General features: G+C 37.1%; 2 protein-coding genes across 2 annotated transcripts; one reads left to right on the top strand and one right to left on the bottom strand.

Moving 5' to 3' along the window:
• The first annotated feature begins 159 nt into the window (after positions 1 to 159).
• FKBP7 (FKBP prolyl isomerase 7) lies at positions 160 to 4,634 on the top strand. The gene is made up of 4 exons (XM_041403359.1): positions 160 to 500; positions 1,305 to 1,456; positions 3,538 to 3,671; positions 3,990 to 4,634. The coding sequence occupies exons 1-4, from the start codon at positions 292 to 294 to the stop codon at positions 4,149 to 4,151; spliced, it is 657 nt and encodes a 218-aa protein (XP_041259293.1). The 5' UTR covers positions 160 to 291; the 3' UTR covers positions 4,152 to 4,634.
• Positions 4,635 to 6,018: 1,384 nt separating this feature from the next.
• Positions 6,019 to 13,334, bottom strand: PJVK (pejvakin). The gene is made up of 6 exons (XM_041403651.1): positions 13,124 to 13,334; positions 10,913 to 11,108; positions 9,496 to 9,637; positions 8,679 to 8,796; positions 7,612 to 7,716; positions 6,019 to 6,320 (listed from the first exon to the last, which is right to left on the bottom strand). Exons 1-6 carry the CDS (start codon positions 13,332 to 13,334, stop codon positions 6,019 to 6,021), a joined length of 1,074 nt encoding a protein of 357 aa, XP_041259585.1.
• Between the last annotated feature and the right edge of the window lie 2,868 nt (positions 13,335 to 16,202).

The following is a 16,202-nucleotide window of genomic DNA, read 5'->3' as shown; positions in this document are numbered from 1 at the left end:
ATGATACATGGCGCGGCGGCTCCGGCGGCGCCGCCCGCCCCGCGGGGCGCTCTGCATCCCCCATGCGCGCCCGGCCGCACTCCCGGCCCCGCCACCCCGCGGCCGCTTCCGACGTCCCTTCCACTTCCTGAGCGGAGAGGGCGGCCCGAAGAACCGCCCGCCCCGCGGCCGCTGCTGGGCCGGGCTCGTCCCCGCGTCCGGCGCGACTGAGGCGGAGCGGCGCCGCTGGTTCGGCCCCCGCCTCTCGGCGCGGCGGGGACAGTGCCACGCCGGCGGCCTCCTCGGAGCGACATGGGCCGAGGGCTGAGCCTGCTCCTGCTGCCGCTGGCGCTGCTGGCGGCCCCGGCGCGGGCCGAGGGCGGCTCGGCGGCAGCAGAGGAGGTTCAAATAGAGGTGCTGCACCTCCCCGAGACCTGCAGCCCGAAGAGCAAGAAGGGCGACCTGCTGAACGCGCACTATGACGGATTCCTGGCCAGCGACGGATCCAAGTTTTACTGCAGGTGAGCCCCGGTGGCAGCGGGTCGGAGGACGGGCGGTGGGCGCTCCACGTGGCACAGCCGCTCCGCGCACCCGAAGCCGGATAAGCGGGACTCGGGGCGCTCCCGGAGTGCCCACAGCTCGGGGCCCGTGCTGACTACATCAGCAATAGGGATTTCTCCCCGTCTCAGCCTTGACTTGTCCTGAGCCGAGTGTTGAACGATGCAGAGTTTCCCTAGGGTCAAACTAGGGAGTCCCTAGGGTCCCAGGGTCTCAAGGGAGAAACTTCGAGAGCCTATAGCCCACACCTCACCTTTGTCGGCGTGGAAAAAAATCCCATTATGTTGATACTTGTCGTGTTCTGTGCTGTAACCTGTGCAGAAAAGCTCGGGTTGGGAGGAGGAGCTCCTGGTAGGAATGCACGCTGACAATTTTAGGCAGAAACTTTTATATAGCATCCACTTCCACATAGTTGGCACTGTGCAGTGCAACCACATTATTATACTAGTGGTTTGCAGCCTTTTTGCCTCGTGCCCGTTTTCCTTCTTGATTTGTTGTGCCGTCCATTTTACCGCAGTTATCATTTTGTCTTACTTTTTCACTTTGCCCCATCCATCTATCCTCAGACAGTAGCTTAACTCATTACAAAATGATCCGTTCCCCCACTTATAAATGTAGCAGAAAAAGTGTTTATACTTTGTATTCTTGTACTCTAAACATTCTTGTGTGCTAATAATCTGTGTTCTTACTAACTGCAACTAAAAGTTGTATTTATGTTAAGAAACATTATATTAATGTTACTCATACACAATTTTTTTTTTTAATAGTCGGACGCAAAATGAAGGTCATCCAAAATGGTTTGTTCTGGGTGTTGGACAAGTCATAAAGGGCTTAGATATTGCTATGATGAATATGTGTCCCGGAGAAAAACGGAAAGTGACAATTCCTCCATCATTAGCATACGGACAGCAAGGATATGGTAAAAAAGAAGTTCTAACTCCAAGCTTTGTCTTTCCTGTGTTTTTTACCCTTTGAAACATACAGTATTGTAAATATCTGTGAGAACTGGTGCTCCCGTTTGGGGGCGGTGCAGCTGTGCAGCCCCAGTCCTGCTCATTGCTACCCAGTTTAAGTAGTCCTGACCACAGACCCACACCCAGGCCTTGCAGTTCCCATTAGAACTCAGTACACGCCACCCAAAGGGTTTTCCCAAGTAGTGGGAAAAACTGGCAGCAAAAGGAAGATCCCCATGAGCCATATCAGCATTGTTGTGTTAATATATTAAATTCCAGTCAAATTTGGGGTTTATTATTTGACTGCTACCTGTTTAGCCTTTTAACAAAAATCTGCATCTTCTGAGTAAAATGGACTATAATGCAGTGCAATTAATCTAAGTAGAAATAATTTGCTTAAAATACTGCTTACATTCTGAATAGTTAATGGCTCTCATTATCACATTACACAGTAATTGCAGCAGTGCAGTGCATGAAATCTGATTTGAATATAAGATAATTCAGTGTGCAGATTACTAAAAAAAGTTCCAGTACAAGTTTTAGGCAGTGTTTCAGCACTCAAATGTAGATTAATTCAGCTCTGATCTGAGTGTAGTAGTTCTGTGAAAAGGTAGCTCCTGCTCTATAATAATATTTTGATATTGTTGTATCAGAATTCAATGCACCAATTTTGTCTTTAATACAATTTCATACAAAAAGGAAAAACACTGATGCAAATAAAAAAATGTTCTTTAATACTAGTGTTAACTGTTTGTTCCAGGTAGCACTTGAAGGAAGTAGTATTTTCCTACAGCACACCTGTCCTCTGTCTCAGCGTATTCCTGCATGCTGGGGAAGATACCTGCCTAATCTTGAATTAGAAAAGATGCATGTGGCTTTCTAAACCTTTACATGTCTTTCCTTTGTTGGTATGTATATTTGTAAACTGCTGGCACTGAATTCTAGTATTGTATCTTTCTTTTGTAAGGTGTATTTAAATCATGATTTGTATTCAGATGTATTTAAAACTTCTACTTTTCTAAAGCATGGAAAGTTAAAACCTTTTGAACTCTGAAACCTGTTATTTTTACTATGGCTACTTTAGATGAGTAGTGTAATAGTTTTATCTTCTGTTTACAAACAGTGTAGATTCCGTAGCTTGTCTTCAGTTTATGAAGGATAGACATGAGCTCAAAATTCTGAGGTTACAGTGTCATGCTCACTGGCTTTGGCAGCTTGCATGTTTACATTTTAATTTTACACTGCATGATTTCTTTATGCTCTTTTGGCACTATTTTTAGACCTCATTGGTTTGTTGCTGTCTCTTTTCAGTTCCTTTTTTTTGCCAGATGCATGATACATGGACCTGTGTTTGTAGGCAGAGCTGGTTTTACATCAGGTGACAGAAAATGCTTTGATCCAGGAACAAAGAATTCTAACAGTTATTTTCTTAATTCAGAGGCCAGACAAAGTATTCCAGTAGTTTGAAGATTCTGGGGGGATTTTTAGCAAGTCAGATGACTTACACTCTGTTGCTGCTTTTTGAGATGTACATTTTAAACATTATTTTACAGTGTACGTAAAATACCTTTTACCACAGGTATAATTCATACAAAGTAGGTCAAACATGTCTGTTTCTTCAGACAGACAATGCATAGGAGCATTGATCCACTACTGTTATATTTTAAATCAGATTGCAGCTGTTTAATAAAGGCATGTACTTTAGAACCAATCTCTAAATAAGCCCTATGACAGCGAGTGAAGGAGTGAGACCTTTAGAAGTACTTGTTTTTCATGATAACCATTCACCTGAATTCTGAAAGTACCTGAATTGGTATGCAATACAGTTTTGTTTCAGGCAAGTACATGATTAGCAAGTTTTTCCCAAAATCATTTATCTTAACACAATCTTCCTGTCTAGATGGACAACATTTGAATTCAGAGTTTAATCTGAAGATTAGCACAGCCTTTTTTTATTAAAAAATGCTTTACCTGTGAATTTATCTTACATGTCATCTCTGCCCCTAGTGTCTGATTCCTTAAATGCTTTTTTTTCTTTTATTCATAGCACAGGGCAAGATTCCACCCAATGCAACACTGATCTTTGAGATTGAACTTTATGCAGTAAATAAAGGACCTCGTAGTGTTGAAGCATTTAATCAAATAGACAAAGACGGTGACAAGAAACTCTCTGAACTTGAGGTAATATGATGCAAATAATTTGAAACAAATAATTTATAAAATTGTAAGTGTGGCTGCATCAGTTTTACCTTTACATGAGCTGCCTGTGCTGCAGCTGATCATGTAAGGTTTCTGTGTGTTGACACAAACTACACTGTACTTGGTTTGCTGAAATTTGCTTTAATACATTCATCAGTCTCACACTTCCTGTAGACAAGCTGTAGATGTGTCTGCACTGGAATCACAATGCATTACTTGTATACCCCCAGCGTCCTTGAAGATATAGATTGAGTACTGACATAAAAGTCACAATGATTTGACTTTTTTCTTTTCTTCTAGATAAGCCAGTATTTGAAAGAAGAATTTGCAAGAGATGGCAAAAAACGTCATCCTTCCGCCCATGATGAAATCTTAGCTGATATATTTAAGAAGAATGATCATGATGGAGATGGCTTCATATCAGCAAAGGAGTACAATGTCTACCAGCATGATGAACTCTAAGTACTTTAAAAAATCTTTGGCTGTTTTCTGCACACTGAATTCTAAATAATACTTTGTCACAGAATTTTTGTATTTTTTTTATAGTGGAATCTTTTTATATCTCTTAAGATGACTGTAAAAATCTTATTTTTAACATTCAGCTAATAAAATGTGTCAGATGTTTCTAAAGAAAGAAATAAAATTGAAGTACACCATGATCTAATATTTGTGGTTCTTACAATCTACAGTATTGCTCACTAGTCTCTCATTTGGTGAAATACCAATGAAAATAATTATTTCTGTTCTATTCTGTTCTAGCAGGCAAAAGTTACAGTAACCTTTGACATTGCTGGAATGTAACTGCTGGACATTTCTGAATCCCCTGTAAAATAAAAAGAGAATCCCAGGAATATAACTCTTAGACCCCTGCAGGCTCCTAGCCTATCTTCTTGAGGAAAGGCCATTTGTAGCAATTAACTATAAAGGGCCTTAAAATGGGTCAACTCTGTCTATGGAATGTTAAGATAAAAATAAAAAATATTTGCAAAACAACTTAAAATAGCCTCTTTGATGTAATATTAACAAGAAGAATTTGGTGTTGAAGAAAAAGCAGTATTTTAAGTGAGTATTTAAACTTTGACTTAGTAAAATCATGAAGTTAGCCAGTTTATTCAGCAGCATCCAGCATCAAAAATCTACAATATCTTAATTTAATTGAATGAGATTGAAGACGATGGGAGATGCTGTATATAAACCTAAGTAATTAATTGTAAGTAATTTGGCCATCATTCTAGTTTTCCTCACTGGAAAAATGCAAAGAAGTAGCAATAGTTAATAGTACTTGTTTCTGTTAACTATTCTGCTTGTGCAGAACACATCATAACACTTGTGTAACATACTTCACTCGTCTCACATGAAGAGCAATGGCTGTATTCATTTCAACATGTAATAAGCAGATGTACACAGTGAGAGTCGCAGCACAAATGAAAAAAGCTTCCATACCTAGGTTATCCTTGAAATAATTTTAAAAGGTATAAAAAGGTGTTTTGCTCTGCCAGTGTAAAACAGTGTGGTGAGAGGTCCCTGCCCCACAGCCCAATCCCAGCCCTGGACACAGCTCTGTGGTGTTCCAGTCCTCAACAGACTCAATTTCCTGAGGCTGTGATGCACCTGTTAAAGACCTTCATGCCTGAAGTCTTGTTGGAGTGAGCAGTTCCATTATTTTCATAAGCTTCCAAAACATTTGCTGCTAAGCATTTTTTTTTTTTTTCTGAGCACATAAAAGAAAATCAAGAGCAGCTGTGACACAGAATCCAACTGCAGCAGGTAGACTGGCTGGTACTTCTTCGTAATTAAACAAACTTGATATTCACCAACAGTATCCTAATATGAAGCTCCCATCCATAGTTCCAGTTGTTCCCTTTTGTAACTGAAACATTAGACTGAGTTAAGTTTTAGCATGTTTTTTAATCTGATACTTCAATTAAACATTCATGAGAACACTAAATTATTAACAAATATTCTCATTTAACCATCATATGCCAGTGTAGAGAAAGGCAACATTTTGGGGTTTAACAACAAGTTTGTGTAAACAACTTTAAGTTCTAGCATATATTTTGACATTATGAAAATACTATTTAAAAGTATATTTTTCATTATCTTGATAATGAGAAGGTTCTAGGAAAAACAGGAATGTCAGGAAATTCATGTACATTTTAAAGCAGAGGTCATTGACTGTGAAGCACAGAATTTGAAGATAACAGCGTAATAAAACATTTTGCACTTTCACGGTTTTACATTTCACAATTGGAGACATATTTACTAATGCTGAAAAATTTGTGGCACAGTTATGCCCATGTCTGTGATAACAGGCACCTACCCAGTTCAGTTACTTCATTCTCTTATGCCAGAGGTCAAAACAGGGCACAGCATGCAGTCGTACATACTTCTGTCCATTAAAAGAACACTCCAGGCATCCATAGACTGTCTCCCTTTTTGAACTTCCCATTCCACAAAGGGCACAGGGGCCTTTGGGGATGTTGTTATTGAGTAAATTAATTCGGATGTGAGAACCGTCTCTGAGATAGCTTGTAGAGAGATCAGTCATGCTTGCAGCTTTTTCATAATAATCTGCAAAAAGGTCCTCCAAGTAAGGATCAGAGTTAGCAACGATTTCCACTACTCCTTTATCTGGAAAAGAATGCACAAGGAAAAAAAGCAGTATTTTGTTATTACATTATGACCTGTTGTATAGAAATAACAACTGATGCACAAAACTGTTCTAAGCATGCCATATAGATTGCTTCCCATCAAAAACCATGTGAAGAAAATTTTTCTTCACTTAAGACACTGACAAAAGCCAGAATTTTTTGTATATGACCTATGTAATTATTTTTTTAGAAATATACCTAAAGGATAGGCATGCAGCAGGCTTCTGAGAAACTGGAGCAAAGTCAAACCACAGCTGTGTACTTCCTTGTTTCTCTTTTTGCATTTCTAGTTTTATGTTCTAAACATTTAAATACACTTTTATTTCCTATTATGTACCAAAAAAAAAAAATTCTCACTGATACGTAACATGTTTAGAAAACTCACAGGACTCCTTGTTAACCTCCTGGCAGATTTCTGAGCATCCAGGTGTACCAGGTAGGAACTAGCTACCTTTCCCTCTCTCTTTAGGGACTGACTAGACTGAGTGAAGAATGTTTAGGCAGCTACAGCTCCCGAGATGTATCATACCCACTGAAGATTTATTCCGCTTGTGTGGACTGGAGCAGCACTAAAGGCTTGGCCCATAAGTCCTTTGATCAAGAATGGGATACAGTGGAGAAAGAGCATCTATACACGGCAGCTTTTGGGACATGTTTACTGCTCAGCATTTGTCTTCACACTCAGATCTGCAGATTTCCAAAGTACTTGCACCAAGGAGTGTTACAAGTTTAAGATCTTGGTCTAAAGCTGCATACAGGGATCCACATTTTTGTTGGATGCTATGTTCATATTAGAATGAAAAAAGAGGACTATGATGGTATCCTGCCACAGGCACATAGTGCTCAATTAAATTATTGCAGTTCATATTGTTTGATATTTAAACTTACAGCTTTTGCCTTCAACTATTACTAAAATTATAACTTGTATAATATGAGCTGTAAATGGCAAACACATGAAATAAGCTCAATATTAAGTTAGCTGTGTAATTACTCACCACCAGTTTATCAACAGCCATACGTTTTTAGATCTTTAGAGTTTAATGAACAGATTTGTTATTTCTGAGAGACAGGTTCTCAAGTGTAAATTTTAATAACTCTATAATCATTTCAATACACTAGAAATTGAGAGGTTCATTTTGCGTCAGATTTTTTTTCTTTAAACATTCATCTTGGGCAGAAATTAAAGAAACAAAGATACACTTTTAAATAAGACATTTGTATATAAATATCAAAATACAAAGACATTTGTATATAAATATCAAAAGACATACTTCGATGAAACAGATTATTCTTTAATCTCCTGAATTTGGTCAGTGAAGATGATGCAGATTTCTCTCTTTCAAATCCTCCTTTTGCAATTGGAGTCACACAGAGTTCTATAAAAATTAAAAGTTTTTAAAAGGACTAAATATAAAAGACATAATTACACAACAATTTAATATGCTTTCTAATCAATAAAGTTAACAGTTACTAAATTTAGCTTTGCTAATGTTTTTAATGGCTAGTATAACTTTTTAATACAAGTCTGCACACAGTAATAGCCCACAGGATCAAGTAACATGGATTTGATGGGAATTTTTAACTGTTGGTGGCTTTCAATTAACATCCTCAGAGCCTGTTTTGGTTCACACACAAGTTTTGGTCATGTTAAGGGGTCAGGACAGCCAGTAGCATAACAATGGAAGCCCTGGTTCTGAAGGACAAACATTTCTGTAGTCTTACTTGAAAGTAGAAATGAAACAGCAAGGTTGTGAGTTCTGTACTTATCACTTCCAATACTGAACTCTATCCATAACTTGAAAGAAACACTTTAAGGTAAAATCTATGCTATGCAAATTTTTTATTTGTTTCCAATTGCAGCAATTAATTCCTCCTAAATGGTTTTGGATATTTATATGTGCAAATGATGTATCAGACTGAAATTAGAGCCCCAACAGAAAAAAAAGTTACTACTTTAGAAGTTCTGTACACTTTTTTCTTTACTTGTGTCTTTGTACTTGCCTATTTTATGCAAAACTGATGAGATAGTCTCAGAAACCTGTTCCTCACCAGCTAGAAATATAACTAAGTGGGGCTTTTTGTTCCATGCAACGACAATTTTAAAATACCAAGTCTAACTTTTAAGAAATGTTCCCACAGCAGACTATTTTCTAGCACCTGCCTTGTTTATCTTTGCAAGAACTGTTTCTCTCAGAATGTCAGAATACTTATGTGCATAAAATTAAAGCATCCCATTGTCTGGTATCAGGGCTTATGTATATCAAGAGCAATAAAACAGATTTAAAAACTTAGATCATTATAAATAATAGCAGTAATGACTGTAATTCACATCACTTACCGAAATTACCATCCAAATGGATGTAGAGTTCAAATACACTAAAAGCAATAGTTGTATGTGCAGGAAAAACAATGGCTTTGTCCCGCCCTTTATAATTCTGATCTTCAATTATGTGAAACTATAATTTAGAGAAGGATCAAAAGAAAAAACATTACAAATTTAAATGAACAAATAAACAAAATACTAATCTTAACTTCATATATTGAGAATTATAATGCCAGAGGGAAACTTTGAAGATCAATTTCACAACTGAAGAATTTTCTATTAACTACTTTGCATTTTAATAAATTTTGATACAAAGAGAGTAATTTGCATCACTTACTGAAAATTATGTGAACAATTTATTAATACCAGAAAGAGGGAAGTTAGAAGAGTTGTAAGTTTCATTATTATTACACATCGAGGAGGAAGGGGGAGGAAGAGCATAAGATGGAGTAAAATGCCGACCGTTCAAATAATAACCTGAAATTCTGATGTGTTACAGAAGATGACCATAATAATGAAAGAAAGGTTATATATTATTAGAAAGTCAAACTAAGAAGTAGTAAATTCCACATTTTTGCCGAGGCTTTACCCCAAACAATGGCTCATTGTCTAGCCATTCTTTCATGCATTTCCCATCCCTCTGTCATAACAGCACTGCTAACAAAAGAACAACTTCTAAACCACTTTACAGTAGTACAATAATATTGATTTACTTTAGATTTTTTCTGAGCTTACATTATGAAAACACAATTAAACATCATAAAATTGTTTATAATAATGAGCTTTTTATGCTTGATCATTTGAATTACAGAACTTTGTCAAACATATTTACCCTCATTGTCTCTCCACGCATTCCAGTATGGACAGTTAATGAGCACTGCCTTGTAGTTCGAATACTTTCCATGACCACACACAAAATTTCCATCCTACTTTTTCTTGATTGATGGACTAGACAATGATCAAAGTTTATTTTTCTAAAATCAAGTGGGAGGCAGGAAGGAAATTCAGACATAATTAGCAGTTTACAAAGCAGCTAAGTAACTTTAAATCAGTAAATAAATCACCATAACGTATGTTTCATAGCAGTAAAACAACTGACCAAGAAGATCTCTGTAAACAATACTGGTTTTCAGTGTTTGGGAACAGAAGTAAAAAAAATCAAGGAAAGCCAGTATTCTACAGATATTAGAGAGGCTATCTGGGACACTCTGGAAAATTCAAAGCTTGTCCATCTGACTCTGGTTTTCGTGCCATTAACTGAAAAAACCCCATGTCACTTATAAACAAAACTGAACAATCATGAAACAAGTGATTGTAGAAGAATTTCTACAAGCAGTGGCAGTTAGTTCTATAACAGTGAATCTTTTCTCAGGAGACTAGATCCTCTTCCCTCACCCCCAGTTATTAATGATAATGTTTGGACGTTACAAATAAACTAGGAAAATAGGGAAGGAGAGGTTACAGATACAAAATGGCACGTGCTTCTTGGTAAATACCAACAAGATAACAATATATATTTGCAAATGCCAAATGTTGCATCATGTATTGTAAATCATTTACTGGGATGCACTGCTGGGATTCACTGGGATGACATTGTTACCAAGGGACAATCTTTGAAATATAAAAAAGGAATTACACCTAGAATTAGTCACATCATATTTCTACACGTTTGACATCTGTGCTAGCACCACAGGAACAAGAATTTAATTTTCTGGGTCCACAATTCAACAAGAATGTTGGTAGGAGAGACTACATTTAAAGAAAAGTTACAGAAGGTTATGAAAATTTAAGTAGATAAACCTATTTTGCTTTTTGCAGAAAAGGCTGTGTAATAGCTTCATAAAACCTCAAAGTACCTACAATAACACATATGGCTCTATAGTTCATCAAAGGCAAAGAAATCCTATTTCTGAAACCTGAATTTACCTAATGTCATTCAAAGTAGATTTCAAATTTTCAATACCATGGTATAACACGATAGGAGTTTGGATGGAGTCTTCCTTTCTGAATTTTTTTTTTCTTTTTTCCTGAGACATGCACTGTAATTCAACGAATTCAGAAAAATTTTACAGCCTTTATTATACAGCTCATGTGTATAATCCCAGTGATCCAACCTGATACCTTTGAAAATATCAGATGGCAACTGCTACTGATTGACTAAAAATAATCTAAACCTAACAACTTCAGACTTTCAGCCTAACTGTATGAAATAGAATTATGGAAACAGAAATCAAAACACAGAATACAACCTTGTAGTAAGTTCTTTCAGTAATGTTGGTACTTCCACTTCGTGTTTGGTCACTATGCCAAATGAAGCTTTAAAGGCAATAGAATCTGATCCAGCAACATCAAAACCAACATCATTCATTATCTGATTTCCTTTTCTGCCATTAAGAGAAACATCTGATTTGTCTTCATAGTTGAGCAACTGGTAAGACGAGACACCTGAGTAAAAGAAGATAACCTTTGTGTGATAAAAAGTCTGAACACAGTACTTTCATATAGCAAGAGTAAATGGTGCTACCTACCATTTCCACCATGCTTAATCATTTTGATATGAAATTCAGAGCTACATTGAGCACTTGTTTATTGGTTTACTACTTGGTTATTGTTTACTACCGATAATTGATGGAAAGAGTACAGAGGAGTCCTGGGTTTGATTAGAGCTATTTTCAAATTTCTGTGTTCATCATTATTCTCCTCAAGTACTTCCACCTGTCACTATGATGCTGATATGAATAAACTAGACATGTATTGTGTTTTGTCATTAATGGCAGAGGCTCTGAAACCCAAAATGACTCAGTGGAGGCCACACAGAATATCAAAACTAGGAATAAAATGAAAGCAACTGTATAAAAAGTGTTAGGGAATTCAGAATTTTGACCCTAATTTTTCTTAATTTTTGCAATACATGAATGAGACATGGGTCTGCCAGTAACATTAACTCTGCCCAGGGACTACATCAGTTTATTTTGAAGGAAAACAACAGATTAATTCTGACTTAATTTTGCATTCAATTATTGTACAACCAAAAGGGAGGTAGCAAAGCACCTCCACAAAAATGTCTTTATCATATCAAATACATTTCCATTATACTAACAGAAAAAATACTAGAACACATTGGTTACCAAATTAAAATGAACACAGGGATTAGATTTCCAAATACATCTAAGAATCTGTGGTTTACTCCTTTTTTTTGTTTTTCATCCTTTGAAGATATGAGGATAAGCTGACGTTATGAAGTCACATACTATGAATCCTGTTTGTGTTTATTTTTAACCAAAATGAAGGTTAATATATGTTTCATAATTCTAAAAGGATTGGAAATGTTAATCTTGGTCACAGAAGAAAATTCAATTACAAACCTCCTTGCTTATGTTAAAGGACTTTCTTAATACTTTCTGCACATGACATTTAACCTTTACAGAAAAGACTAGTAAGGTTTTGTGAGAATTTTAATGAGATTTTGCAACCTTTTTCTCAGACTTTTTAATGAGATTTTTTTTTAATTTTTTTTTTTTTTTCATTCAGGACAAGCCAGCTGACTTCTCCTGAATGTAAGACATAGGATTAAAGTTTTTCTTATCATGTTTGTGTCCTGAAATCCCCTCTTGTGGGATCAAGTGGTATTTCCTATGCTTATATTAGTTTGTCTTAGTAGAGTTTTTAACGGATGCATTTATTGTGTGAGTAATATCATCAGTAATTTTGCCAAAATTGACATTTTAAAAAAAATGAAACTGTTGTGAGAATACACACAGACATGAATTGTACACTTTTGAAAGGAATGTACAGCAAGATACAGGCAGTATAGTTTAATTTGGCACCTCATAATTCTGTTACAATCTCCTCGAAATTTACTCTGTGGCACAGAAAAGGGGATTTAAAGACAGTTAAGCTCTTTAAATACACCACAAAGATTGGAAACATGGAAAAAGTCTTATGAAAATCCAATTACACCAGTCAGATGTAATAGCTGTTTTCAAATGGTTTTGCCCCTACAGAGGTCAGTTCAGCACCAGGCACTGCCAGCATGGAAGAGCTTTGGAACTGAGGCCATTCTTACACACTTAAAATTGAGTATACAGACAAAGGGTACATTTCTAAACAAATTTTATATAGCAATTAACGTACATCATTACATCTGTCAGGAATTTGAGGTTTGTGGGAAAAAAAAGCTTAACTGAATTTGTTTAATACTAGTTCAGAAATTATCAAGGCTTTTTAGTATAAATTACTTTCTTTTTCTTACTCTTTTCCCAGAAAGTTCTTTTTTTCCTTTTTTTCTTACCATTTTGATTTGTACTTCTTTTAAAATATTTATTACATTAGTAAGCTAGAAAAATGTTATTACCCATTTACTAAGGAAACACCATACTACCTGCACAGTTTAATCTATGTTTACAATGTCTACTAGAAAACATGCATTTTTCCACTTTGAAGAAAAATAAAAATCTTACCTGCAGAAATTTCTTTCTCCCCTTGAAGAATGTCTTTTAATGTGAAAGGTGTTGAAGCAAATTTAGATTTTTTTGAAAGCGAACATTTTCTTTTTTTAATCACAAGGCTCAGAGGTTGGTATCTGTCAGCTTCACTGAGGCTGGGCACTGGAACTAATCTTCCTCCATCACCAACCTGTTTAACGAAGTTTTTGGTTGCAGCAGCAAACATATTATGACATTAATAATGATAATAATAAGACCCTGTATCAAGTGTAGCTTCCAGACATCGAGCCCATGTTCAATTCTTCTTCTATTGTTCTTGCAAACAAATTACCATACTTCGGAAAAAAAAAAAAAAATCTGTCAAACTGCTTTTTTTTAGGCTGAGTTATACCTCAATTTTAAAGAAGCAAAAGCATCTTAGCTACTGAACTTCTATGGTGTACTGCTTGAAACTTCTCTCAGAGACCTTCAGTTAAGCTCTCTAATTCTGCATGATGAATAATGAATTAACAGTGTAAACTGAGAGGGAAATGGCGCCCTTTTCTTAGCAGTTTATTGCCACTCTTTAAAAAACAAAATTTACTGTCATAGAAACAGAAAACTAACTTCCATAACCCTCAGCTTCCCACTAGGAGCTATTGGTGTATTGCTGCTTGTTGGGTCCTTGCTGCAGCCAAATTCTGGTGTTTCAGCAACAGCAACAAAGCAGCCCAGACGTGCTCTGGGAGGACGCTGGAATTTCACCTGGATGAGCACTGGCAGCTCTGTGAGATGGTGTTGCCTTTCACAGCACTGGCACAGCCTGCCTGGGAGAGCTCAGCTGGGGACTGAGCACTGTGCTGTCCTGAAGTGCAAGACCAGACCAGGCTGGGGCAGGGGGAAACACCAGGGGGCTCTCATTTGTTTAATAATCATTTGTTATTAATCTCCTCTGGACTCAGCTCTCTGTGACCCAAGGGCTAGGCTTGAGCTGCATGCGTTCAGCTCAGACTACTGAAAACCTCATTAAATTGTGAGAACTACGCAAAATAATAAAAATAAAACTGCAGAAAGAAGTGACAGATAGAGGAATGAGGAGCAACTCAAGAATGCAAGATATAAAGCACCAGTGTAAAAAGACAGAAAATTGTAAAGAGAAGAAAGACAGACAATAGAGATCACTGTGGAGGATCTGTGAGAGAGGCAGAGGAGCTGACCCACCCTCATGTAAACAATTACTGAACAAGATGACTAAATTACAAAATACCTGAACAAGAACTGGCTAAACCTTGCAGCTCTTCTTCCAGAGTCTCCCTTTGCAATTACAGTAGGTAAAGCACCAGCCCCAGGCCTGTAAAGTTACACTTCAGTAGGAATATTGTCCCTGGTTGCCAGGTAACAATTGGTTCGATTGGCTTTTTTTCTGAAGTAAGGTTTTTATGTGAAAGTACCTTAAGGAATGTTTTTATAATATGAACACTTATTTAATAATTTATTACGTGTCAATACTTCCATAATATTTTTAAAGGTTCAGAGTATCAGAAAATCCAACAATATGGCAAAAAGAGGAAGGCACTACTTTAGCTAGGATGAAAGGACAGGCTGCTGCATCCTGCTGCTTACTCTAGAGGGTGCTGAAAAATCAAGTCAGGTTATATATAGACTTTGAATTGAAAGCATGGGAAAGGCTGCAATTAATTCTGCCTGTAATTCATACTACACTATCTGAAAAACCCTGTACATATTTACTCAATCAAAACACATTAACAGAACTGAAAAGCTTTCAAAGGGAAGACATGTCTAAGGGAACTCAAAAATGAGAACTGCCTGTTGATCCTTGGTTTAGATTAATCCTGTATATATATGTTTGACAGAATACTATTTTTCTGCAAATTATTAAGACCAGCTGGCACTGTTTATTCAACATGCATTTGTATTTTTCTTACTCAGTATGTGGTCATAGATCATATTCAGTCTGATCTAGCTCTAATTTTGATAATGAATAGTTTCATTTGATATGTTTTCGTGCTATTCCTGTTACTCTAACACCCTATAATCCATCATAAATGCTTCAGCAGATGTTTGTGCTGTCCTCATGCCACAGATCAGAGAACAGGAGTCCGAGTACAGTAACATTGCCATGATCTGAAAACATTCACTTATTTTGCACATGCAAGTGAAGAAACATAAGGTATTTCCCTGCTCCTCCAGCACTAGGCTCTTTGTACTTGGCACACCAGTGTACTTATGAACTTCCAGCGTTTCTGCAGCCCTGGCGTGCTCTCATTTTGGGCAACCAATAAATACAAAACATTTCCAAGTGCATAAGTTAGGCCTGAGTCACCACTGGAATAAAAAAATCTTGCCTTGTCTCGCCAAGTTGTGCAGATGAGAATGCTGGCTCACGTTCCTCTCCCCTCAGCACAGAGCCACATAAGGGCACTGACAAAGCTCCCCTCTGCACAGCCCCCTGCAGAAGGGGACTTTCCTAGCCTGATTACCTTCCCCTGGAGAAAAAAGCAAGAGAGGTTATTTCCTATGCAAGATGAGTTTTGTTTTTTTCAGAATGGGTCTTAACCGTGGAGTAGTAACATAGCAAGTATTAGCTATATATAGTCGAGGATATTTTATGCCTAAATACTGTATTTTTTTCCTCACATCATATTGATAAAAACACGGAGATTTTTTAAGAGTAAAACCTAGCGGACAATCCTGCTCTCTGCATGGTGTTGGAAGATGCAGAAGGTTTTGTGTAGTTAAAAGATAATTCCATAATGGTTTTTGGTTTAATATTAGATAGTTATCCTACGTTATCCCATGCAGGAATGTCAGTCACCTGTGATTATAGAGTGTCTAAAAAGGCATCTATAAGGTGATCTAAGGTAGTGCAAACTAGAGATTTGTCCAAGGAACTGAAAATGTGGATTTATTTCATTATTTTCAATCCAGAAATCTTAAACCATCTGTAATCCACTTGAACTGATCTGACTTTAATTTATTTATTGTCAAGTCAACCATATCATAAGATTAGCATGATTAAGCAGTCAGTTGAAGAGAGAAAAGAAATCTTAAATGTTAACTGACTGGATATACTTAGTTGATGTTTCACTTGAAA

Source organism: Onychostruthus taczanowskii, unplaced genomic scaffold (genome assembly GCF_017590055.1).
Source record: "Onychostruthus taczanowskii isolate IOZ18803 unplaced genomic scaffold, ASM1759005v1 scaffold20, whole genome shotgun sequence".
NCBI lineage: Eukaryota > Metazoa > Chordata > Aves > Passeriformes > Passeridae > Onychostruthus > Onychostruthus taczanowskii.
The sequence above is the reverse complement of the archived record's forward strand: the minus strand, read 5'-3'. Positions and strand labels throughout refer to the sequence as shown.